This window comes from Narcine bancroftii, chromosome 12, assembly GCF_036971445.1.
Source record: "Narcine bancroftii isolate sNarBan1 chromosome 12, sNarBan1.hap1, whole genome shotgun sequence".
Lineage (NCBI taxonomy): Eukaryota > Metazoa > Chordata > Chondrichthyes > Torpediniformes > Narcinidae > Narcine > Narcine bancroftii.
The window spans coordinates 67,037,529-67,065,484 of record NC_091480.1 but is presented as its reverse complement, the minus strand read 5'-3'; the positions used below and the strand labels follow the sequence as shown (position 1 = coordinate 67,065,484).

General features: G+C 46.3%; 1 protein-coding gene across 3 annotated transcripts in view; it reads right to left on the bottom strand.

Annotated features, from left to right (window-relative positions):
- LOC138746980 (acid-sensing ion channel 1-like) overlaps positions 1 to 27,956 on the bottom strand; it is a 656,759-nt gene that overhangs the window by 170,936 nt on the left and 457,867 nt on the right. For 2 of the 3 annotated variants that reach the window (XM_069905761.1, XM_069905760.1), the window contains exon 1: positions 10,166 to 10,744. The exons of the other annotated variant lie outside the window; for it this stretch is intronic. In XM_069905761.1, coding sequence (XP_069761862.1) covers positions 10,166 to 10,744 — 579 coding nt within the window. Of the gene's footprint in view, positions 1 to 10,165; positions 10,745 to 27,956 lie in introns of those variants that run through there. 3 annotated transcript variants of the gene reach the window in all.

Here is a 27,956-nt window from a genome sequence, read left to right as displayed (position 1 = left end):
GTTTAAAATAGCCTTGCAAAAATCATTGAGGACCCCTTCCACCCTGCACACAGCATCTTCCAGCTACTCTCGTCGGGAAAGAGATATAGGAGGATCAGAGCCAGCACCACCAGCTTCTTCACCAGTGAGATTGATGAATGACTGCACAAATAACTATCTGTCTGCACTATTTATGAAGAATATTTATTTTAATAAATGCATATTTTTTATATATATACACATACTGTGTGCATGTATAATTTGTCTGTATGTGTGTTGAGGACTATTTATTTTGCCATGAACTGGAAAAAGCTGTTTCGTCGGGTTGCAATCAGATGAAAAATAAATTTGAACTTGAACCTGAAAAGTTGAAACAACCAGGAATCTTCGTCAGATACAAATTGTAATGACCCCTTGATGGAACGTATGTAAACCTAGATGATGACATCGAAGAAAAATTTGGACAGGTACATGGATGGGAGGGGTATGGAGGGCCATGGACTGACTGCAGGTCAGTGGGACTGGCACAGACTAGAAGGGACCAAGGGGCCTGTTTCTGTGCTGTAATGTTCTATTATTCTAAACAGGACTCTGGTTTAACTCACTATCTGAAGGCAGCATCTCTGACAATGTTTTTTAATGAATGATCATAGTAATGGGTATACCTTGTGGTACTCTGGGCAGTCAAAAAAGGTGAGCATTAAGGAATGGCTGGGCACATAGAGGAATGGGAACTTTGATCACCATTGGAATTGTACAAAGGAGGCAGGTGACATGGGACAGGAGGAGGGGAACACGAGAGAGAAGAAACAGAGATGACAACATCATTCTGAAGGGATTCATAACATTGGACAATAAATTTTTTCAAAAGGTTTGCTTCTTGAAATAAATTGGGGATTATGATAGGCACCTTCAAGCTGAACACAGAGGTAATTTCAGGTTTGCTGCATCATGTAGGAAGTTGGAGAAACATTAAATTAACTGATTGAATTCAGCCTGTTTAATCACATCATGATCCTGACACATCGCGTTAGTTCAACTGACCGAAAAATGTTTTGCTGCTGATCTTCGTTTGTACTCAGCATCTGATGCCTCTCATGTCAGTGTCCAACAATAGTCAGCCGGCATTGATGGATTCCAGTTGCCCTGATATCACTTTTCCATGGTCGCAATATCCTGGTGAAATCTTTCACCGTGTTCGTCACTGACGGCACCAAGGTCAGCTGGGAAGACGTCCAAGTGCAAACGCAGAAAATTAAGTTTCAATGACATGTTGCACTTCAGAGTTTTGTATGTTAGAAGTCAACTTAAAATATGACAGGAAATCACAAAAATAGGTTATATTTAAAAAAACAGTACGTGATTTTTGTGATCAGTAGCTCAAAATCCTTAAAGTGTTCAGGAAGTAAAATCTTCGTTGTCTAGTGTAATCACCAGGTTATTTGCCAAAAGAACAACCCTCCTTCAAGGTCAGCAAGACCAAAGGGTTGGTTATCGACTTCCCGAACAAGAGCGGATCATCAACAGTTCGGAGGTGGAGACAGCAGCCAGTTTTAAGTTTGAAGGACTGAATGTCTCCGGCGATCTTGTCCTGGTCCCACCCACGCTGATGTCATGGCCAACAAAGTGTACCTGCACCTTCTCTGAAGCCGCAGGACATATGGTATGGCACCCGTGTCCTTCAGCAACTTCGACACATGTACCATTCCTGTCAGGATTAACCACTGATTGGGACTGGAACTGCACATGTGCCTCAGATCCGTCACACAATCCAACTTCCCCTCCCCCTCCATTCCACTGACTCCATTTACTTGTAACAGCCAAGTTTATTGTCATCTGATTGTACAAATACAACCCAATGAAAGAGCGTTCTCTGGTCCTCAGTGCAAAACATGCTGACACATACCCAGACATGCCGGATAAACATGGGCAATAGCAAAATTTTGTGGACCAATTTTTAGGGTAAAATTTAGGGGTCGACAATGATGTGGACACTACTTTTGACCACGGGAAGTGCCTGTGTCACTTGGGGCATCGGGAGCTCGGATGGGCAGGCAGCTGGCAAGTCCACGTTCGAGGCTTCAGGAGCTCCAGTGGGCAGGCGGCCAGGACCTAGGCGAGAGTCTGCGGTCAAGGCGTCAGGATCTCTGATGGGCGGGTGGCGGGGGCCTGGGTGAGACTCTGCGGTTGGGGGATTGGGAGCTCCGGTGGGCGGGTGGCCAGACCAAAAATGGGAGGTGGGGGGGTGGGAAGGTCGACACTTGCATGATATCGACTATCACACGCATATATACAGTGACACACATACAGGAAAAACAATACACTTGCAGTACATATAAATAAAAAGAAATAAGTATTGTTTATACATGACATTGGTAATCTCACATATTTACTCTATTGAATCATTTCACATTAAAGTCAAGCTTAGAAATACAAGATCAAAGGCCAAAATTTCTGCATCAACATCTTCAACGAATTACTTTCCTTTAAACAAATTACTTTTAGATGTAATTATGCAGAGATTAAGTGTCTTTCACATCAGCCACAAAGTGTTTGTTAATAAAATTGTTCACATTAATGTTCAGTGTTGAGTATCGCTTTGTGCTCGAAATACACCCCATTTGTATCTGCTGGCCTCCTGATCACTTTCCCTTTCTTCCCTCTTCTTCTTGGCCCCTCCACTACTGATGAAGCTCTTGGTCACCTTCCCAATTTTCTCTCCATTGATTTCCTCGGTGCCATTTTCTCTGCCATTGCTGCATGTACAAGGGCCTCCCCTCCCCGCTCCCTCCGTGACTCCCTTGTCCACTCCTCCCTCCCCACCCATCGGCCCCTCGGCACCTCTCCCCGTGAGCGCAGGAGATGCTCCACATGTGCCCACACCTCCTCACTCACCACTAAACAGTCCTTCCAAGTGAAGCAGCACTTCACTTATGAATCAGCAGGGGTCATCTATTGCATCCAGTGCTCTCGTGGTGGTCTCCTCTACATCGGAGAGACTGGGCGCAGACTGGAGATCACTTTCTTGAGCACCTTCGCTCTGTCTGCAGCAACTCAGAATGTCACCAACGACCCTTGAAATCTTCTACAGGTGAGCAATTCTTTCTGGTTGCATCCCTGTCTGGTACGGAGGCGCCAACTCTCAGGACAAGAATAAACTCCAAAGGGTTGTGAACTTGGCCTGAGACATCACAGGCACCAGACTTTAATCCATCGAGGACATCCACATGAGATAGTGTCTTAAAAAAGCAGCTTCTATCCTCAAGGACCCTCACCACCCAGGCCATGCCCTCTTCACTCTGTTACCATCTGTTACCTGCTGAGTCTTTCCAGCACTTTCTTGGTCAAGTTCATTTTCTGCATCTGCAGGGTTTTTGTTTTAAACCTTTTCATTTCAGGACCACTTATCCTTTTTTTCCCTCTTCCAAACTTAGACAAGGGGCATTGGTAATGACAGTGCCAACATTACAAAAACCCACCAAGGATTGGTTTAAGTGAGCTGCGTACGGAGAGCCACGGTTCTTTCTTCCAGTCTGTCGGAAGCCTCCTTATTTTTCCACCACCAATGTATTACATTCTAAAGTTGGTCTTTTTTTTAACCCCCTTCTGGACAACCATCAATTTGTTTTTAACTTTTTCCACCATACAAGCAGGGAACCATGGAGGCATATGTCTACAACACACCTCATGTACATTAGCCCAGGTGTAGGTGGGTGGTATGAATCAGACATATGAGAGCATGATACTAGGAGATAATTGGAGGAATGGGATTGCTCAGAGAACTAACACAGACTTCGATGGCTGAATGGCCTCCTTCTGTGTCAGATGAAATCTTTGTGTCACCACTCCATGGAATATCATACAGTAAGGGTACTTTATTTTTAGACATACAGCACGGTAACAGGCCATTTTGGCCCACGAGCCTGTGCCGCCCAATTTACACCCCATTGACCTACAACCCCTGTACATTTTGAAGGGTGGGAGGAAACCGGAGCTCCCGGGGAAACCTCACGCAGACATGGGGAGAGAACGGACAAATTTCTCACAGAGAGTGCCGGGATCCGAACCTGAATTTCTAGCGCTGTAACAGCGCTGCGCTAACCGCTATGCTAACTGTGCTGCCCTTACTGTTCAAAGGTAATACATGAAAGCCCATGGTTGAAGTAAAAACAATGCTGGAGAAACTCTGCAGGTCAAACAGTTTGACGTGCTGAGTTTCTCCTGCATTGTGTTTTGACAAGGGCACTGTTCTAACCATGTCAGCTCTTTAACCCTTTGGACTCCGTGTCCTGGTTTTCAGGGGCTACAGGTCGAAAATCCAACATTCTCAGAAGTCCGAAACTTCTGGAGCGCCGATGAGATGCCACCAGTGGAAAATTCCACACCTGGCCTCACTTGCCCATGTGGGGCTCTGATGCTCTGTTGCCGCCAGTTTGTTGCCAACCATCGTCACTGCCAGACCTTCGTGCATTACTCTCTGTGATGACTCTGGAGAAAACTTTTTTTTTAAAATCCGTCCAGCAGAATTTCTAGTATTTGGTGCTGCATTTATCTTCTTTTGTAAGCAGAGATCAATTTTTTTTGGTCAGTACAAAACATTATTTTCATGTGAAATCTGAAATTCATCTCTACCTAAAATGCCATGTTTTAGAGTGTAACATGACCAGCAACATTATTGCATTGAAAAAAATTAAAATACAGTTGTACTATAACTTTTTGATCAAAATGCAACATCCATTTGGAGGGCTCCATTCACACTGGAATTTGAAGTATGAGAGATGAACTTTAAAGGGAACATGCAAAGTGGGGCTGATCCTGTACCTCAAGGAATTTCCTCACTCCTTCCCTCTCTGCCTTCTGTAGGGACCGCTCCCTCTGTGACTCCCTGGTCTACTCCTCCCTCTCAACCAATCAGCCGCCCTGGCTCCTTCCCCTGCGGCTGCAGGGAGAGCCACGCCTGCGCTCACACCTCCTCCCTCGCCACCATTCGGGGCCCCAGACAGGCCTTTCAAGTCAAGCAACCCTTCTCTTGTGTATCCGTGGGAATCATCTATTGTATCCAGTGCTCCCACTGTGACTTCCTCTACATTGGAGAGACCCGAGATCGCTTTGCTGAACACCTTCGCTCTGTCCACATCAACGATGGGGCCCTCCCAGTGGCTGACCACTTCAATTCTGTGCCCCACTCCCATGCTCACATGCTCCATGGCCTCATGTACAATCCCACCAAGAGCAACCGTAAATTGGAACAACACTTGATTTTCTGCCGGAGGCCATTAACATTGGTTTCTGGTAGCACACTCCCTTCCCTATCCCCCTGTCTTCTTTCCTCCAGTTCTCCATCCCCCCTCCCCTCATTTGCTGCGGTGCCCTCCCTCCCTTATCCACCTATTACCTCATGCCCAGTGGGACCGTGCTCCTCCCCCTGCCCCCTTCCCCCCACCATTTTGTCCAGATGCATGCCGACAACTTGCTCACACCTTGACTAAGAGCTCAAGCCCGAAACATTGGTTCTGTATCTTTACCTTTGCTACATAAAGGACACTGTTTGACCTGCTGAATGTCTCCAGCCTCATGTTTTTACTTCAACCGTGGTGGCTGCCAGACTTCTATGATTTACCATGGTAATGTCTTCCTTTGCTTCAATTCCTTGAATGGAACCATCCAAAATTGTCCAATCCTTTGAGGAAGCTTTCCGTTAAAAATGCAACTATTTTTACACAACATTGCTTTTGGACATCACAATCTCAGAGTAAATTTTCCCTTGGTGATTTTGTTAGAACAGATTGCTCAATCCTGTGCTCACACTTTGAATCCTTAAGCTTTTATGATTAGAAACTAACAAACCAAATAACATTGACATTACTCAAGTGCCAACTCCACTAAGGGAACCCATCTTCCCTTCCATGGAATCGCCACCATCAAGTTTCCTTGCCATCAACCTCATGATCAAACCATCTGGATGGAGAACATGTCTTGTGAAACAAGGTTGACAGAGCTTCAGGCTTTTCTCTTGAGAGCGATGAAGGATGAGAGGTGATTTAATAGAGGTATATAGAGGCTCTTCAGCGCTTGACGTCCTGTTTTGCGGAAACTGCCAAAATGTTTGGCCTGGAAGTCAGCCTGAAGAAAACTGAGGTCCTCCATCAGCCAGCTCCCCACCATGACTACCAGCCCCACCACATCTCCATCGGGCACACAAAACTCAAAACGGTCAACCAGTTTACCTATCTCGGCTGCACCATTTTATTAGATGCAAGGATCGACAACGAGATAGACAGCAGACTCGCCAAGGCAAATAGCGCCTTTGGAAGACTACACAAAAGAGTCTGGAAAAACAACCAACTGAAAAACCTCACAAAGATAAGCGTATACAGAGCCGTTGTCATACCACACTCCTGTTCGGCTCTGAATCATGGGTCCTCTACCGGCATCACCTACGGCTCCTAGAACGCTTCCACCAGCGTTGTCTCCGCTCCATCCTCAACATTCATTGGAGCGCTTTCATCCCTAACGTCGAAGTACTCGAGATGGCAGAGGTCGACAGCATCGAGTCCACGCTGCTGAAGATCCAGCTGCGCTGGGTGGGTCACGTCTCCAGAATGGAGGACCATCGCCTCCCCAAGATCGTGTTATATGACGAGCTCTCCACTGGTCACCGTGACAGAGGTGCATCAAAGAAAAGGTACAAGGACTGCCTAAAGAAATCTCTTGGTGCCTGCCCCATTGACCACCGCCAGTGGGCTGATATCGCCTCAAACCGTGCATCTTGGCACCTCACAGTTCGACGGGCAGCAACCTCCTTTGAAGAAGACCACAGAGCCCACCTCACTGACAAAAGGCAAAGGAGGAAAAACCCAACACCCAACCCCAACCAACCAATTTTCCCCTGCAACTGCTGCAACCGTGTCTGCCTGTCCCGCATCGGACTTGTCAGCCACAAACGAGCCTGCAGCTGACGTGGACATTTACCCCCTCCATAAATCTTCATCCGCGAAGCCAAGCAAAAGTAAGTAAGTAAGTATAGAGGCTTAGCGAGGGTGGACTGCCAGCATCTTTTTCCTGCAGTGACAATAGCAAATACCAGACGACATCTGTTTGATGTGAGTGGAAGAAAGTTCAGGGGAGATGTAAGAGGTCATTTGCTTTGTAGATACAGAGTTGTGGGAGCCTGGAATGCTTTCCCATGGGTGGTGGTGGGGACTGGTACAATGGGGACATCCAAAAGACTCTTAGACAGATACAAGGATGTCAGAAAATAGAGAGTTATGTGTTTGAGGAAGGAAAGATTATGGAGTAAGTTTGCATGGGTCATCACAACATCATGGGCTGAAGGGCCTGGACTTCACTCTGTTCCGTAGAAAGTGAAGTGAGGAAGGTTTAGGGGAGATGACAGGGGTAAGTTTTTTTTCTATTACACATAGAGTCATGGGTGCCTGGAATGCCTTGCCAGGTGTGGTGGAGGTGGAGGCTGGAACATTAGGGGTAGTTAAGTGACTCTTAGACAGGCACATGGATGAAAGGAAAATAGAGGGTGACAGGGTAGGAAGGGTTTAGTACTTTTTTGGTAGGAATATATGGGTCGGCTCAACATTGAGAGCTGAAGGGCCTGTCCTGTTCTGTATAATGTTCTACGTTCTATGACCGAAAAAACATTTCTTCCAGGGCTCCGGCAAGAATGGAAACAGATCACTCAATTTGGGACCTCCTTCCATTGAACTTGTTCACCCAAGACAGTTGGGCCATTCAGCCTTGCAAAACTGAGGTTAGCCCTCACGAGGGGCAACTCATGGCTTTAATCTGTGCCAGGGAAACAACGAAACCAACACCTTGCCGGGAAGTGGGGAACTGCATGAGGGGGTGGCGGGGTGATCCGCACCTCGAGTTGGTGAGAGAAGATCACTAGATGAGACAGTAATGAGAGAGATGCGAGCACTAGCTGTCTGGCCCACTCTATTAAAACACTGGAACAGGGGCGTCACGAGGGTTGGTGTCACCCAGTGCGGTAATCATGGTGTCACCCCCCCCCCACCCCATGGACCTCCTCCCATACCAGACCATACAGAATCCTTAGTAATGTTTTTTGAACTAATGTTACAGGTAAATCATAATTCCCGTATACCACTAAATGTATTAGTGAGATAAACAACTAGCAAAATTAAAATTGCACCTTTAAATTACAATATCATATGACTTTATTCTCAAGAAAGTTATTGATCTCAGTTCTCAAATACTAATGACCACAATACTGTAGCTAAGACACCAAAAAATCTGACAAAAGCAGCATCTATAAAAACATCAGCAGCAACAAAAACAACAGCGCTTGCTGGTGCAGACAGAACCCCGCAATTTGAAGCATCGTTGTCATTGGGTCATAATGATAGCTCTGACCTGAGTGCATTAGAAGATTCAAAAATGAAATGAGCATCCAGTTTTAGCCTTGTAGGTATACAATACATGTAAGGTGGCCTTACGAAAAATGCTTTTGTTGTTATAACTACAAGGATATTTTTATAAAAATAATAAATTTCTGCCGAAACAGTGCACAAAATTTTTATCGACCATCATTTTGGTGTCACCCCCTCTGATGGTGTCGCCCAGTGTGGTCCACACCCCCCTAATGCACTGGAAGGGTAATTGCATTCTGAAGGGAGCAAAGGTTCTGTCTCGCATAACCAATACTGAAACTGGAGGTGCCGTTTATTGGAGGAGACCTCAAGCCGAGGCTGCCTTTACAGCCCTCGCTTACATGGCATGATTGTGAAGAAATTCACCAATGCTGCAGATGCTGGAAATCTAAACCAAAAATAGCACAAGGCTGGAAACAACTCAGCAGATCAGATTGCATCTGTGGGAAGAGAAACAGACAGGGTAGTTCAGATTAGAAACATTGACTGCTTCTTTCTCCTGACCCCCATTGTTTGCAGCATCTACAATTCCAGGAGTTTCCAAGCTGCCTTGAAGTCAATATCACTGGACAATGAAGATTTTGCTTCCTGAACACTTTTGGGTATATTTTATGGATTTTGGGCTGCTGATCACAGAAATCACCTTAAACATTTCTGATTACGTACTGATTTTTAGATATAACCTATTTTGGTGATTTCCTATCTTTTTAAAAAATTTCTTATTTAGACATACAGCATGGTAACAGGTCATTTCGGCCCATGCGCCTGTGCCATCCAATTTACACCCCAGTGGCCTGCAACCTCCAGTACATTTTTGAAGGGTGGGAAGAAACTGGAGCCCCCGGAGCAAACTCACACAGACACAGGGAGAACATGCAAACTCCTTACAGACAGCGTGTGATTCGAACCCCGATCAGGTCTTGATCACTGGTGCCCTCAAGGCGTTGCGCTGACTGCTACGCCAACCGTGCCACCTACTTTAAGTCGACTTCAAACCTACAAAACCCCAGAGTGCAACATGTGGTTGAAAATTCCTTTTCTGTGTCCGCACTTGGACGTGCTCCCGGCTGATCTCGGGGCCGTCAGTGACGAACACGGTGAAACCGCGTTCACCAGGACACCGCGACCGTGGAAAAGTGGTGCCAGGGCAACTGGAATCCGTCAATGCCGGCCGACTATTGTTGGGCACTGACACGAGAGGCATCAGATGCTGAGTGCAAACGAATATGAGCGGCAAAACATTTCTAGGTCGGTTGAACCAACGCAATGATGTGATTTAACAGGCTGAATTCAGTCAAAGTTAGTTTAATGTTTCTCCAACTTCCTAGTGATACAGCAAACCTGAAACAATCTCTCTGTCCAGGATGTCCTTGCCTATTAGACTCCCAAATCAGGAAGCAAACCTTTTGAGAGGAAAAAAAACTGTCCAGTGTAATTTCCCCTCCCTCAACAAGCCGGGTCAGCTTGGGGGGGGGGGGGTCTTGTAAAATAGCTGCGATCGTGGGAAGCAGTTTGCCCCGGGAGCGCCCAGCGCCAGCCGCGCTCCTGGCCGGGAGCGCAAAACTTCGCAGCCTCGCCGAGAGGGAGAAATCCAAGTGCGGAAAGAATGAAACGAAGTGGTTTGACGATGTCACTCGCAGCCCCCCCCCCCCCCCCCAACTCCTCCCCTTTGCAGGACTGGGAAGCGGTGTGCATTATTGACGCGCAGGACAGTGGCACGGAGCAAAGGTCCCGAGCGCAAAAGTGAAGGGGCCAAGGTGAAAGTGGACCGGACTTACCACGGTGAAGTTTTCCGGGCCGCATTGTTGCGCACGGTATCTACACTCTTTCAGCATGTCCTCCAGCCGGTGACTGGTCCTGTTGAACAGCTCGTACATGCTGAGCAGGGGGGGGTCCTGGCTGTCGGCCGGGGCGAGTTGGAAGCCGACCTCCATGCCCCGGGTGTAGCCCAGGAGGGGACCGAGGCGCTCCAGGTCGGAGTCCGTGATCTTGGAGCGCCTGAATCGGTTGAAGTTGCAAAAGGTGACGGCGGGGAAGTCCATGAAGTGACTGTCCACCTCGTCGAGCACCGTGATGTGGTGGTACTCCAGGTAATAGGCGACCCGGTCCGTCACCTGGTAGAGGAAGATGGCCAGGGAGGAGAGGAAGGCGCAGCTCCACAGGACCCGGCGCAGCCCGCAGCCGCCGGCCATGAAGATGTGGTTGATGCCGTGCAAGCTGCTCCTCCCAGCGAAGGCAGCGAGGCTGGCAGCGCCCGGCGCCTTCTCGTCCTCTTCGGGAAACTGCTCGCAACTCTCTCCTCGCTCCTCCTCTTCCTCGGCCGCGAAGGAAATCGTGCAGAAGATCTGAAACGGCATTCTCAGGCTCTCTCCCCACCCGCCACCAGCTCTCGGACTCGGGAGACGCGTGGCCGCCAGGTGAAGCATGAACTATTGCAAGGGGCTGAACGCAAAAATCATCTCGAGCTGTTGGAACTTCGTTTGGATGTGGTCCCAAAGCGGCTCCAATCCACGCTGGGTCACCTCCCCTCCTTGGAGGAGGCAGCGTGCCTGTCCGTCCGCGCTGCCTGAGGAGAGAGAGCACTGGAGCCAAAGACGAGCTGCCCAGTTATATACTCAATCATTCATCGGGAGCCCGTCCCAATCGCCGGTGGGGAGGAGTCTTGTTCGTGGGCTCGGCGCTTGTTGGCTCCATGTGGAGCCCAGAGCTCTCCCGATAACCCTTGACGCACTCCCTTCCCTTCCTTGCAACGGATCGGAGGTGTTGGGGTGGGGAGAAGCACACGCTTTTGCTCTCCCTCTGCCCCTCGTCTGAAAATAGTCTCGGCGAACAGTTCCTTCTTCTTGAATGAACCCACATTTGAAAGATGATGCATTAGGCTCTCACAGCCAGAGAGATTTATGGCCCCGTAATTTCTATCTGTTGACCAATTTGATGCACTCACAAGGGAACTGGGGGGAAGGGGAAGGAGGGGGGGGGGGAGGGGTACTCGTGAGTTGAGTAATGAGCACCTCAGTGCTGAGATTTAGGATTTCAAGGAAACTTCCTTGAAATCAGCATTGCGCAGAGTGCTGGCAACAATTGAAGCCTACATTTGATTTATACCTTGCTGCCAGCATCAATTACACACGAGCATTCACCAGGGGAGCCCAGTTTGCACACGTTTAACATCCAAAGACCTGCTCGACCATGGGGAGAGTTCAACAGGAAAGTTCCAGTACTCTTTTTTTAAGTCCACAGGGAAGTTCCTAATTAGTGTCAAATGTGAAAACGTTCATTCTTCCCAATAATCACACACCCCCCTCATCTCTTAACCCCTCATCTCTTAACCCCTCATCTCTTAACCCCTCATCTCTTAACCCCTGGCTACACAATTGACCAGGTATCCAACTTCCATCAAGAAGTGAGAGGGCAATATAACAGAACTGTTTCTGTAGAATGGGACATTCATCCTTTTCCTTTCTGTAGTTTTACTGAACTTGAAATCCCACATTGCAAAAATGCAGAGTACATAGGTTAAAAGTCAAAAAATAATGCTTAGATCATACCAGTTCATCTACGGTACCCTGCATTCTCAATTAAACAAATGATATTGCAGAAATATTTTATTATAAAAAGATCTAGACCAGTGGCTCAACCTTTTTCTTTCCACTCACATGCCACTTTAAGTCATCCCTAGGCCATCAGTGCTCTGTGATTTGTAAGGGATTGCTTCAGGTGGTGTGTGAGTGGGGAGAAAAAGGTTGAGAACCCCTGCACTACCAAAAACTGATCAATCTCTGCCTTAAACACACCGGCCTCCACAGCTGCCTGTGGCAACAAATTCCACAGATTCACCACCCTCTGGCTGAAGAGATTCCTGCACATTTCTGTTCTGTTCTAGGATGTCCTTCAATCTTGAAATCCTGAGCAAGTTACTCTCCACATGGTACAGTACATACATTCTGAGGAATTCCAGACTTTCAAGTCATTCCCAGGACTGGTCAGTGGGTGACGTCTCATCAACAACACCTCTACCCCAAACCCCATCTCTGATATTTTTCCAAATGAGGAAAATAGGGTTAATTCTTAAATGCTCCAAATATTTTGCTCCCAGATTGTTCCAGGAGACCTTCCTTTAATTCATGGAGCCTCAGTCAGCCCTCAGGAATTGGCACCTAATCAGTTTCACTCTCTATGGCATACTCTCTGAAAGGCAAACCATGCCTTTTGAGAAATTATACTAGTGACATGACCATTTCTCCTTTTTCCTCGCGACTGTTGCCTCTTGACCCTGTTAAATTCAACTGTGTGTTGCCAGTCACTTAAGGTTTATTTTCATTTCTAAGAAGCAGCATGAATTTGATTTGGTTTCATGCAGTTGATAATGTACCTTCACCCTCCTCTCTACCTGGATCCATCTGATCTTTTCCTTGTATGTTTCCATGTACCAGCCACCTGCCTCTATCTCCCAACTCCACCCCTCTCCCACCTGCCTTTCCACAAATGAGATTGGCTGCTTGCCTATGGCACACAAGAATCACTTGTTTTTATAATTTCTTATCTCTCATTTATGGAACATTCAAAGGGACTGCTCCACATCATTTGTCAGTTCATGTCTACCAAATAAGTGGCTTCTTATCAGTTGCCAAGTTTGTAACAAGAAAGGGATATACACCAAGGCTGCAGCCCATCCTTTTTCACTTCCAGTCACCATTTTAAGCTTCATTTTCCATTTAATTTAATGGAGATAAATTGCACGGTAACAGCCCTTCTGGCCAACAAGCCCGTGCCACTCAATTACATCCAATTACACCACCTCCCCCCCTGTATGTTTTGAACAGTGGGAGGAAACTGGACCCCCCCCCCCACCCTGGGGGGGGGGGAACCATGCAGACACGGGGAGAATGTACAAACTCCTTACAGACAGCACCAGGATTCAAGCCCTGGTTCCAATCGCTGGCACCGCAACAGTGTTACGCCAACTGCTTCGCTGATTGGGCGGCACCAGCTTGCGAGCCGGAAGGGCCTGTTGCCGTGCTGCAGGTCTAAATTAAAAACTTGAAATTAAGAGCAGATGAAAGAGGAGTAGGAGCCCATTCAACTCCCTGAGTCTTCTCTGTCATTCAGGGAGATCATGGCCTATTTCTATTTATGTCTTGGCCACATGAGTACAGGAAGGGGAAGCCAGTTGGAAAAGAGGCACAAAAGAAAAGCGAATGCTGCAGTGGCCCAGAGGTCTGAGTAAAGCAGAGGTTCTTCTGTGAATAACCCCAGTGATATATATATTGCAAGTATCACTCACCTTTCGATTTCATCTGAAGATTTCTTTGCATTAGCCAATTCCATCAAGGCAAATCACGTTGCAGAATGACATTACCCTCTGCGATGTTATACACAAGACACACTGTGATGACCAACAGAGAAAAAGGGAAGGGCAGATGTTTCCATGAGTGGGACGTCAGGCGCAGGGGTTAAGTTGGTAAATGGCTGCCCCCGCCCCAGGTGAAGCCCTTCCATGCCAAGAATGTCCCTGACTCTTGCGGGGTTGCAGGACAAATACGTTTGGATCTGTAGCCTGGCTGGATGTCAAGGTGTCTGATTTCTCATTCGATCAGATGTTTCGAGGGTAACCAGAGACAGCCTTTGTCAGTGGACAATTGGATGAATCATAAAAATCAAAAGTGGGTAACGGAATCAAAGCCGCATAAAGTATCTCCGCAGGACATGGATGCGGCGATGCATTGACTTGTCACAACACAAGATCTTCCTTTCTTTTTCAAATATTCTTTGTGATGTTTTACGATATAAACAATTGAGCCGTGCAATTATGCAATGCACTGCAAGATTCGGAAAAATTAAGAAAATTTAAAACGTGATACAATATTCTCATAATAAGGAAAAATCCAGAGTACAGTCATAAAATAACAAAAAAAAACCCCAAAATGAAAAATTTCAAAATCGCTTCCTCTAAGCAAGTCCTGCCAGTGATCAGAACCAGACCAGGGTTCGAGTCCCACGCTGTCTGTTAGGAGTTTGTACGTTCTCCTCGTGTCTGCGTGGGTTTTCCCCAGAGGCTACGGTTTCCTCCCACCCTTCAAAATGTACTGGGGAGGTGTAGATTAATGGGGTGTAAATTGGGCGGCATGTGCTCGTGGGCCGGAATTGCCTGTTACTGTATGTCTAAATTTAAAGTTTTCTCATGAAAGCTGAGGAAAGTACATCTCCCACCCTCCATCCTTGCTAAATTCCACAGAGTATGTATCGAGAGCATCCTGTGCAACTGCATCACCGCCTGTTTGGAAGCTGGACCTCCTCGGACCACAAGACCCAGCAGAGGATAGTGAAGTCAGCGAAACAGATCACTGGGGGGCTCTCTTCCTACCATGAAGGACGTCTACAACACTCGATGCAGGCGAAAGGCAATAAACATTGTGAAGGACTCCACACACCCCTCACATAAACTGTTCTCCCTTCTGCCATCTGGTAGGAGGTATCGTAGCACTCGGGGGAACAGTTTTTCCCCCAAGCCATCAGGCTCCTGAATTCCCCGAATGTATGTGGATAGTGTTCGTGGACTTTTACTGTCTACATCTTTATATTTTAATGTGTTTAACTTCTATTCTAACTTATATTTATGCAAATATGCTCCATGGTTCTGCTATCTCATGTTTACCGTGCAAGCATGGTATGAACAATAAATAAAGGTGATTTGATTTGCCTTGAAGTGACACCTACTTGGAGAGAGACAGCACTGCACCAAGATTCCTGAACAACCTTAAATCTTAAGATGATGATAATAGTCCATAAATGGGCCCCATTCTTTTGGAATTTAACATTTGAATCCTTGATAGCATATCTAATTTTTCTAGAGTTAACCAAGCCATACTATCTCTTAACCATTGTGCATGTGTCAGTGGAGTATTATCTTTCCATTTAATCAAAACTGCACGTCTGGCTATCAATGAATTAAAAGGTAAAATTCGGCCTTGAATTGAAGTCAGTAAAACCTCAACATCTTGAGGTGATCCAAAAAGAGAAACTAAAGGGCAAGGTTCCAATTTTATTGATATTGTTTGAAAAACATCTTTCCAAAATTCTTCTAAGTCAGGGTAAGTCTAGAACATATGAACTAAAGGAGCATCATCACCTATTTAACATTTGTCACATAGAGGATTTATGTCTGAATAGAAACAAAACGATTTAACTTTAGATATATGTGCTCTATGCACCACTCTAAATTGCAGTAAATAATGCCGTGCATAAAAGGAAGTCGTGTTAATCAAATGAAAAATGGAGTCCCAGACCTCATCGGACAATGAAAGATTCAAATCTTGCTCTCAGACATTCTTGATTTTAACTACTGAGATCTTTCACAGCCTGATTATAAGGCTGGGGTTGTACATGGAGCATGTATTGTGATGGGGGTTCCTGTGCAGACAACTGCCATCAACCCTAATTTGACCAACTTGAAGCTACAAATTTGAAATCCTAAATATCATCTTAGTGTCAATTCAAATTGTTTGCCAAAACACAAGCACCTGACAAGAAACAAAATGCTGGAGGAACTCAGTGAGTTGAGAAGAGCATCTGTGGTGATAGAGAGGAGGAGGGGCATAGAATCATCGATGTTGCTGTGTGAGATTGTATCTGGGAGTAGATAGGAGAAGGAGAGTGGAAGGGTTGGACAAGATCCAGGGGAGTAGATTTAGGATGGAGATGAGGAGGAACTGCTTTTCCCAGAGGGGAGGTGAATCTGTGGAATTTGCTGCCCTTTGAAGCAGTGGAGGCAACTTCAGTAAATATATTTAAGACCAGGTTGGATAGATTTTTACATCATCGGGGAATTAAAGGGATGTGGGGAAAAGGCAGGTCGGTGGAGATGAGCCTCTCCTCAGATCACCCATGATCTCATTAAAATTATGAGGGGGATAGACAGAGTAAACTTATGCCCCTTTTCCACTGGCATCCCAGTTAACTGGCCGTGCCGTGTTCTGGGCTAGGAAGCCATTTGTGCCATTTCCACTGGGCCACCCTTAACTGGGATACTAATTGCTTTTCAACTGAACACATCTCATCCCCGGGGACTGGAGTGTTCTACCTTCATCTGGAAACGGGTGTATTTCTGTTGTCCCTTTTCCACTGGTTTTATCAGCAAACCGGTGTCAGCAAATGCCGGGGATATGAGTAGGGGTCGAGGCGGTTAATCCCCGGCGTGAAATGACGTCATTTGATGCCAGCATTTGGACATTGTTCCTTTTTCACGGGACCCTGTCCCAGTAAATTCCCAGTTAATTCCTGGGACAGGGTACCAGGGGAAAAGGGGCTGTAGATAGGCTTTTTCCATTGAGGGTAGGTGAGATGGAAACCAGAGGATATTCACAGGAACACTTGTGCCCACACCTCCTCCTTCACCACGATTCGGGGCCCCAAACAGGCCTTTCACGTGAAGCAACACTTCACCTGTACATCCACAGGACTTATTTACTGCATCCAGTGCTCCCTTTGTGGCCGCCTCTACATCGGAGAGACCGGTCACAGACTGGGAAATCACTTTGCTCAGCACCTCCATTCCATTCGCAACCACAGCGACCTCCCAGTGGCCAACCATTTCAAATCTAAGTCACACTCCCAAACTCACATCAGTCCATGGCCTTATGAACACTCTCACCCCGACCACCCGCAGATTGGAGAAACAACACCTTATTTTCCACCTGGGTATTTTGCAGCCAAATGGCATGAACAATGATTTTTCTGCTTTCTGCTATATTTGTTCGCCTCGTCCCCCTTTCCTGTCCTTCCAGTTCTCTCCTCCCTTCCCCCTTTTCCACTCAGCCATCCCCCCCTCTCCCTCATTGCTGTGTCCCCTCCGTTCTTTCGCCACTTATCATCTCCTGCCTTTGCCAAACCCCCCCTTTTGTTTGGACGCCTTCAGGCATTCTCGCACACGTTGATGAAGGGCTCTAGCCCGAAACGTTGGTTATGCATTTTTCCCTTGCTACGTAAAGTTCTGTTTGACCTGCTGAGTTTCTCCAGCATCTTGTGTTTTTACTTCAACCACAGTGTCTTATAGATCTTCATGATTTACTGCAAGCCAGAGGACATGGGTTAAGGGTAAAAGGGGGAAAGTTTAGGGGGAACTTTTTCACACAGAGAGTGGTGGGGGGGGAGGGGTGCGGAACAAGCTGCCAGCTGAAGTGGTGAATGCGGGCTCAGTTTTAACATTTAAGAATAATTTGGACAGGTCCGTGGATGGTAGGGGTATGGAGGTGCAGGTCAGTGGAACTAGGCAACAAAAAAATGGTTTGCCACAGACTGGAAGGGCCGAAGGGGCCTGTTTCTGTGCTGTAATGTTCTATGGTTCCATGGCGGAGCAGGTTCGACAGGATGGATGGCCAACTCCTGCTGCTATTTCTTATGAGGCCAGTGGGTGAGAGATGGACGGAAAGATGATCAGCACCTGGAGCCAGGAGGAGGAGGAGGAGGGCTGGAGTTGAGAGGTAGGTGTGCGATGAAGCCTCAGCTGAGGCCATCAAAGCTGGCAGATTCCTAAGGGCTACAGGAGACTGAAGATGTTGAGATCTAGAGCAGAAAACAATCTGCTGGAGGAACTCAGCGGGAAGATCACCATCAAAATAGTACAATAAAAGTCCTAAAATCCGATCATTTGGGGATTGGGTTGGTCCAGACTTTCTGGATTCTCAGGCAGTACATCTATGGCGCTTACGCAGTGCACGCACGCATGCCAGAGCCAAGAGTTGTCGAGAAATCCGGATTCTTGGGTTGTCCGGATTTCTGGCATCCAGATTTTCGGACTTTTGCTGTATTGATGAAAGGGGTTTGACCTGAATCGCTGACAATCCACTTGCCCCCCCACCCCCCCACAACCACTGATGCTGATCCTTTTTTTTGTTGTCATTGGCTGTTTCTGAACGTTTGTCATTTTCTTCTTTTTTTTTTAAATTTTTTATTTTTCACACCATAAATCACATTAGCCATGATATACACTTTTTCTTTTTCACACATACACAGTGACTTTTTCTCCCCCCCACCCCCCTCCTCCCAAGCCACCCCCCCACCCCCCCCTCTCATCCATTTTAGGTATACAATCTAGGTTGCATTAAACCAGTCAGACAATGTTGTCATTCAACAAAAATACACCAGAAATTCTACTGAGTCCATTCTTTTCTTTCCTTCTCCTTCCATCAACTTAGGTAATGTTTGTCCCCGGTAGGTTTTCGCTATTGTGTTGATCCTATTCCCAGAACTTGGCAATTGGGGCATCCTTTTGATGAAAGGGAATCTCGTCGTGAAAACCAGCTGACCTCTGACCCAAAGGCTGAGGTACAAGAGGTGAGCGCAAGTTGCTTTCTGCTGGAGATCTCGCTACAAGTGGAGAATAGGGGCCATGTACGTTGTCTCAGAGAAATTTTCCAAATGGCTGGCATTCCGCCAACCCACCACCACCAATTGGAAATAGTACGGAATTAGGCCTTGTTCATTTTATCCCTTGTTAATCAATTCCAGGCCAATGGTCACTGTGCTTCAAGTTCAAGAGCCAGTGATAATATTATTTGCAGAGGACAAAAGCTGTGGTGAACCAGGAGAAAAGGAGGATGGAGAATACAGCTGGAAGTGTGTGGTGCTCTTGGTACCCTCACACTGTATGTCATAGAATAATAATGGTCTGAGCACATGACATAAAATCCAATCACAACAAGTGTGGAATTAAATTTGAGTTGCTGAAATGAATTTAAAATGAGGCAATTATCAGTAATGAAAGTTGTCATAGAAACCCATCTGGTTCATTGATATCCTTGAGGTCAAGAAGACGACCTGGTCGATGCGAATCAAGGTACCTCCCATTTATCAAACCAGCACATCCTGCTGGAGGACTTTACAACAAGGAACCTAAAGGTCCAACGAGGAAGCTCATCGCAACCTTGTCAAGGGCCATTAAATGCTGACTTGCCAGTGACATCCTTGAGAATGGACAAAAGTCCCTCAGAAGATTAAATGAATGGCGTCCAGAAGATGGTTTCGTGGGAAAGGCACATCAAATGAGTGAATTGCTCTCGTCCGAAGTTGTACTCTCTTACTTGCCACCACTATGCTGATGCGATGCTGGCACCATTATCCTAATAGCTCGACCTGGACAACTGAAACCACACAATAATTGGCAGTGCAGAATGAATACAGGAATGGCAATGAGCTTGGCTGCCTTCCAGTTTTCAGCTAATGTGCTTTGAATAGATGCTGCATTAGGAAATGAGAAAAAGAAAATAGGAGCTGGAGAAAGCCATTTGGGTTTTGCCACCCTGCACACAATGTCCAGCTATATGGGGAAAAGGCAGGTCAGTGGAGTTGAGTCAACAATCAGATCAGCCATTGAATGGTGGAGCAGGCTCGACAGGCCAGATGGCTGACTCCTGCTCCTATTTCTTATGTTCTTATGGTCTCCTGTCGGGGAAGAGATTCAGGAGTATCGGAGTCAGCACCACCAGGCTGAGGAACAGCTTCTTACCATGGGCAGTGAGAACTCAGAACTGCCAAAGGAACTGCTCACACTGACCCTCCGAGAATCTACTATTTATTAAATTCTATTCACTTATTTTTCATCTATGTATATATGTCCTGCATATGTATTGTTTGTCCATATGTGTATTATTGTGTTTTGCACTGAGGACCGGAGAACGTTGTTTCGTCGGGGATTATAAGTGAACATGAACTGAAGACTTCCCAGCCAATATTATGATGAAGCCTCAGGCCTCATCTCCTCCCATGCCACTTCCCCATTATCCTCAATTCCATGGCCTTTCAAACATTTGTCTACCATCCTCTTGAAATCTGTCCAATGTTCCTGTCCACAGTAGAGAATTCCAGAGATTCACCACCCTTTATGAGAAGTTCATCAATCAGTTTTAAATGACCAGCCCTCATCTAACGACACCTGCCTTTAGTTAACAAGCCTTGAATTTGTGTTGAAAAACATGCCATTCCAGGACACTGATTAGAAACTGTTAGCCAGGAAAAAAAAATTGGCGAAAAAAATTACAGAATTGATTTTTTTCTGTCAGATCAACCTGATTTACTGTATCTTTAGCTGAACGTAATGTTTGCTGAGTGAAATGATAAAAATCACAAAGCATTTTTCACATCTCTCCGTGAGAATATGAATTTATGAAGTGCTCCATAAAACACAAGGCTAAGGGGTGTAAAATAGCTTTGGAGTAAAAACACAGAACTGTTGGAGGAACTCAGCCGTTCTTGCAGTGGTGGTAGGAGGTAAAAAGTTATAGCCGATGTTTTGGGCCTGAACCCTTCTTCGAGGCCTGAAACGTCGTTTATATCACTTTCTATGGATGCTGTGAGACCGGCTGAGTTCCTCCAGCAGTTTTGTGTTTTTACTCCAATCACAGCATCTGCAGACTTGCGTGTTTCACTCCTAATGGTTTTGGAGTTACCCGTCATCAAATTCACTGGTAAACCACCCCATTCTGCAACCTTTCGCATTGACTGTGCATTGCGTATGTGTGTTGCGGTCGCGTACTTACCTTTGTCGGGAGCGGTGCCAGCCACCGACGATGATGTAAGTGATGCTATGCGTGAGAGTAAGAGCATGCGTGCGCGGGTCTGTTAAGCGTCAGCATACGGGTGATGGATCTCGGACGCAGGAGGAGGGGAATGTCAGGATCACCCATGTGGCAATGAGCCAATGAGAAGGTCAGAGGAATTTAGCTGGGTGGTGTTTGGGGAGTTGAACAATGCAATGTTGTGTCTAGTGTATAATGAAAGAAAGTCAACTTCATGGTGTACTGAAAGAAACCAGTGAGTGTATTCTTTATTGAGCTGAACGGTGCACCAACAACAACCTCGCACTCAATGTCCCCAAAACCAAGGAGCTGATTGCTGACTTCAGGAAGGGAAAAGCAGAGGTGGACGATCCAGTGATCATAGGAAGATCAGAGGTGGAGAGGGTGAGCTGATTTAAGTTCTTGGGAGTCACTATCCTGGAGGATCTTTCCTGGACCCAACACACCAAAGGCATCGTGAAGAAAGTCCATCAGCCCCTCTAGTTCCTCAGGAGTTTGCAGAGGTTTAGTACGACATTGGAAACCTTGGCAAAGTTCTACAGAAGTGTGGTGTAAAGTGTGCTGACCGGCTGCATCATGGTCAGGTATGGGGACACCAATACCCCTGAACGTTAAGCCCTCCAAGAGACCAGAACATCACAGGCAAAACCCTCCCCACCATTGAGAACATTTACAGGGAACGTTGCTGTCAGAGCACAGCAATTATCAAGGATCCACGCCACCTAGCACATGCTCTGTTCTCGCTGCTGCCATCAGGAAAGAGGTGTAGGGGCCACAAGACCCGCACCACCAGGTTTGGGAACAGCTGCTTCCCTTCCACCATCAGACTCCTCAACAACAAACTCAATCAGGGACTCGTTTAAGAACTCTTATTGTGCATTTTATTGATTTTTCTCTCTCTCTGTATCACACAGTCTGCTTATTTACATTTGTTTACACTTTATTTTTTTTGTATGACCAATTAGGGGTAATTCTGCCATGCCCACAGGAAAAAGAATCTCAGGGTTGTATGTGATGTCCTGTTTGTACTCTGACAGTGAATCTAAATCTGAAGTCTGTGAAGCCATCTGCTCTTTCCAATGTTCAAGTTTACAATGTTGTTCATCATCCTGAAACCAATTCATTCCCCGATACATACTCACTAATTTTTTTTCCTCCGCGATTCCTCGATTCCTATCCATAAGAATTTAAGATTCTTTCTTATCTGTAATCTTTGGATGTTCTTCCATTTCAGTGACCTGGCAATGATTTTTCTGGACGGTGTTTCTCTTGTGCTGTCTTGTTCATGGATTTGAATGCCTTTGATATTTTTTGTTCAGGACTTTGCAAAAGTCCATTCCTGTCCATGACCTTGCAGAGTCCTCACTGCCCCACCAGTTCAGGATTTTCGTTCTTGCCCGTGAATGTTCTTTCTCATGCACGTACCTTTTTACTGCACCCAGGGGATTTGTTATGGAACACTACAGCACAGTGCTGGCCCTTCAGGCCTCAATGTTGTGCTGACCCATATATTCCTACCAAAAAAAAGAACTAAACCCTCCCTTCCCCATAACCCTCTATTTTTCTTTCATCCATGTGTCTGCCTAAGAGTCTCTTAAAACCTCCCAATGTTCCAGCCTCCACCACCATCCCTGGCAAGGCATTCCATGCACCCACAATTCTCTGTGTAAAAAAACCTTACCCCTAACATCTCCCTAAACTTCTCTCCCTTCACTTTGGAGCCTGGACTCCTTTTCAGATATACAGCCTGATAACCAGCCCTTCCAGCCCCACAAGCCTGTGCCTCCCAATTACATCCAATTAAACTACAGCCCCCAGTACGTTTTGAACAGTGGGAGGAAACCGGAGCCCCTGGGAAAATCTATGCAGACAAGGGAAGAATGTACAAACTCTTTACAGACAGCGCGGGATTCAAACCCTGGTCCCGGGCGCTGGAGCTATAACTGCGTTGAGCTAACCGCTATGCTAACCGTGTTATCTGGTATTTGCAATTCCTGCCCTGGGAAAAATGCTGTCTACCCCATCTATGCTTCTCAGAATCTCGTCGACCTCTATTAAGTCTCCTGTCATTCTTCTGCGCTCCAAAGAGAAAAGTCCCAGCTCTGCTAATCGTTATGTTTTGTCATCTGTGAGTTTGCAATGTTTTTTCACGTCTGTGAGTTGACACTTTTATGTATTCAAAGCACTCACAATTAGCTACTGCTTACGTTGATTTTAATATTAAACCCCAAAATCCTTTTTTTACATGGCCAATACCAGCACATTTGTGTATTTTACTCAACCCCAGCCTTCGGAGACTTTCTTGTTTCACTCTGTTCCCTCTCCTGACCCCTAGAGTTCAAGAGATCAGAGTTGGATCACGGCAGAGATTCCTCCAAACACAGACCTCATGTCAATTTTCCATCCCAAACCCATGCGATATGATTAACTGCAAGTAACTCTTTGACTGGCGAGGAGCAATAACTTTTATCATGAGAGCCAATCTGTTCAGTTTTGATGCCTGGGGAACACTTCTCCGCAGAAACTTGGGAATCTGGAATTTCCCCACATGCACTACCTAAAAATATTGCTACATTTAAAATTTTAATTAAAAAAAATTAGATGTCCAGCACAGTAACAGGCCCTTTCAACCCACGAGCCCGTGGCGCCCAATTACACCCAATTAATTTACAACCCCTGGTACATTTTGAACAGTAGGGGGAAACTGGAGACCCCGGGGAAAACCCATGCAGACACGGGGAAAATGTACAGACTCCTTATGGAATGTGCCAGATTCAAACCCCTGTGGCTGGCGCTATAACAGCATTGCGCTAACCGCTACGCTAACCGTACCGACCTGTAAAGGCTGTGAGTCCATTGAAAATTTCAAAACTGAACTTGGTAGGCAAGAGTATCGCAGAGTATGGAATCAATGCAGACAACAGAGCTGAGATGCAGAGGAACTGTCATCTCACAGAGTAGTGGTTCAGGTATGAGACCCCGAATGGGCTCGTCAGGTTGCCTTCAAGAACTGAGTTTCTGAAAAGTTTCACATCTAAGCACAAACCATCTTGCTTTGGCCAGTTTCAATCCTTGCTCTTTGAAAGCTTCATTCTTCAGCACTGGACTCTTCTCCAGCCCCTCAGTCAGGATCTCATTGTAGATTCCGAACAGTGAGAATGGGCAGGCTGTCCAGGCAAGCAGATCCTTGCACTCTTGTTACATTAAGGGAGGTGATCTCATCCAACAATCATGCTTCCAAGTAAGACTCTCCCCAAGATGAACTTCCCTCAGGAGAAGTAAATCTGGTCTGTCACTGTGCAGGATCAGTGTTGATCCTTGATCCAGGTTCTGGGGTGAGGTCCCACTCAGCAGTCTACTCTCCTGAGGAATTAAGGACCTAGACTTTCCTTTAGCCATTTCCCTTTATTCATTACATAAACCTGTGGGAGGTCCGTCACCTCCGTAGGGGATTGAGAAGCTCCCCAAACATACAAAGGCTATGAGGGGGATAGATAGATTTGATGTGGATTGGCTTTTTCCTTTGCGGGTAGGAGAAGTTGAAACAAGAGGTCACGAGTTAAGAGTTAAGGGGCAAAAGTTTAGAAGTAACAAAAGGGGGAACTTCTTTACTCAGACAGTGGTGGCTGTGTGGAATGAGTTTCCAGGAGAAGTAGTGGCGGCAGGGTCCATTTTATCATTTAAGGAAAAATTGGATAGGTATGGATGGGAGGGGAATGGAGGGTTATGGGCGAGGTGCAGGTAGGTGGGACTAGAGGAGAGGACTTGGTTCGGTGCAGACTAGAAGGGCTGAAATGGCCTGTTTCCATGCTGTAATTGTTATATGGTAAATTCTCCAACGCTATTTGTCATTAATGTGGGGGGGCTGGTAGTCATGGTGGGGAGCTGGCTGATGGAGGACCTCAGTTTTCTTCAGGCTGACTTCCAGGCCAAACATTTTGGCAGTTTCCGCACACAAAACTCAAAACGGTCAACCAGTTTACCTATCTCGGCTGCACCATTTCATCAGATGCAAGGATCGACAATGAGATAGACAACAGACTCGCCAAGGCAAATAGCGCCTTTGGAAGACTACACAAAAGAGTCTGGAAAAACAACCAACTGAAAAACCTCACAAAGATAAGCGTATACAGAGCCGTTGTCATACCCACACTCCTGTTCGGCTCCGAATCATGGGTCCTCTACCGGCACCACCTACGGCTCCTAGAACGCTTCCACCAGCGTTGTCTCCGCTCCATCCTCAACATCCATTGGAGCGCTTACACCCCTAACGTCGAAGTACTCGAGATGGCAGAGGTCGACAGCATCGAGTCCACGCTTATGAAGATCCAGCTGCGCTGGATGGGTCACGTCTCCAGAATGGAGGACCATCGCCTTCCCAAGATCGTATTATATGGCGAGCTCTCCACTGGCCACCGTGACAGAGGTGCACCAAAGAAAAGGTACAAGGACTGCCTAAAGAAATCTCTTGGTGCCTGCCACATTGACCACCGCCAGTGGGCTGATAACGCCTCAAACCGTGCATCTTGGCGCCTCACAGTTTGGCGGGCAGCAACCTCCTTTGAAGAAGACCGCAGAGCCCACCTCACTGACAAAAGGCAAAGGAGGAAAAACCCAACACCCAACCCCAACCAACCAATTTTCCCTTGCAACCGCTGCAATCGTGTCTGTCTGTCCCGCATCGGACTTGTCAGCCACAAACGAGCCTGCAGCTGACGTGGACTTTTTACCCCCTCCATAAATCTTCGTCCGCGAAGCCAAGCCAAAGAAAAAATTTGTCATTAACCAATCCCAAAACAGTCACTTCCAAGGCAACAAGCATTATCTCATTGGCAATAAGCTAAGCAATGTCCATCTACATGATGCCCCACATTGTGGACCAATCGTGCAGATGTGGCCCCCTCCCCTCAGGTATTTTTATAGTTCCCATTCCCCTATTTGCTCACAAATCTAGAGAGAAACAGGACTGTTGGACTATCAGCCAGGATCGCAACACACATTTCAGAGCCTCTGTCCTTGGTTCGGTCCAATGGAATTTCAGCTTGACTCATTGTTGCAAGGCACCAAACACCCAAGCCCCGCCCCCCCTCAGTTATCTGCAACTGTATTTATGTATTAATAGTTTGATTAATGAATTAATGTGTTAATGTATTTGACATATTCATCAACTCGGTTTGCTTGTGGATCAGTGCAGCTACAACCAATCTGAAGTACAAAGACCCTTACCTCTACATCATTCACATTACAATGTCACACACTCATCCCCAAAACAACAAAAATCATCTAAACGCTTATGTTTTCTTCTGGTCTTTTGTCAGTGAATAGACGGTCTGAGACTTTGCAGATGAAACTTGGTCCAGATGTTTCTCCAGTCTGGTTCTGATCACTTGAGCTGGTTGGAGAGAACGTTCTCTGTGGAATCATTCCCTCGGGATTCCGGGCGAGCTGGCCAATTGGATACAAGGATACAATTGATGGCAGGAAACAGAGGGTGGTGGGAGAGAGATGGTGTTCAGATTGTTGGCCTGTGACCAGGTGCATGCTGCAGGGATCGGTACTGGGTCCTCTGTCGTTTGTCAGGTATATCAAAGAGTATGTAGATGGCAATGATGAGAAGGTTTGCAGATAAACACCAACATTGTTACCTGAGGTTACAACAGGATATATATCAGTGGTTTTCAATCTTTTTCTTTCCACTCACATACCACCTTGAGTAATTCCTATGCCATAGATGCTCTGCGATTAGTAAGGGATTGCTAATCTCAGAGTGTCCTGCCCTGGTTTCACATCGCAAAATGCATCACTGTACTTGTCTAATGTAACATTCCAAGCAACATTCTCCAAAACATTACCATTCCACACCTCATCTCCCTTCTTTCTGAAGACATCTTTTGACTTTTTGAGTTATTTCGATCAAATTTTGTGGAATTGTAGCTCGTTGGCCAAAGATTATTACAAATTAAACTACACTGTTCCCATGGATGAAGAATACATGCAAAGAGAGTGGTCAGGCAATCATAGCACAGTTAAAAAATTTATTATGTGATATTGAGAATGACCAGTCTCCAGAATGCAGGCTGAATGCCGAAAGCTCCAGAGTCCTGCCGTTTTCAAGACCAGTTATTGTACTATTTCCCATAGCAGCTGTCCTTGTAGTCTGTCTCAGAGAGGGCGACAGACATTCAGAGAATGCTGATTTTGAAACAAATCCATGCTGCATTGCAAGCTGCCTCGTGGTGCGCCAACCCACAGTCACAGGGAAATTATTGGTGACCGCTATCCCACCAAGACGAGTTGCTGAATGCAGGAGCCAAATGATCTGCTGGAAGCATGAGCTGCTCTGTACCATTGAACTGCAGGGTAGTTGTTTGAATTGCAGTCCAGGTGCCCCCCCCCCTCCAGGGGATCGTGTACAAGAATGAGACGGTCATAATTACTGCTGCTCACGGTTTTGTTGCCACATGTTATGGTGGTTTTTGGTTTTAGTTGTAGCTCTGTGGGTGTTTTGTGTTTGTAATGTTGTAGTTGAATAAAGTTTGTATGTATATAAAAAAAAATTTGCAGCCCAGTTTTTTTTAAGCATACAGCACCACAACAGGCCAATTCAGCCCCACAAGCCCATCCCACCCAAATTACACCCTAATAATCTACACCCCTGGTATGTTTTGAATGGTGGGAGGAAACTGGAGCCCCCGGGGAAAACCCACGCAGACACAGGAAGAATGTACGAACTCCTTACAGACAATGCGGGATTAGAACCCTAGTCCCGATCGCTGGCACAGTGAAGGCGTTGCGCTAACCGCTAGGCCAACCATGCTACCCTTCCAAAGTTCCAAACTGTTTCAAAGAAGTTAAAGGTAATTAAAGGTTTGTGGATGACACAAAGGTTGGAGGAGTTGTGGATGGAAGTGAAGGTTATAAAAGAATGCAAAGTTGGGCAGAAAAATGGCAGATGGATTTCAATCCGGATAAGTGTGAGGTGATGCATTTTGAAAGG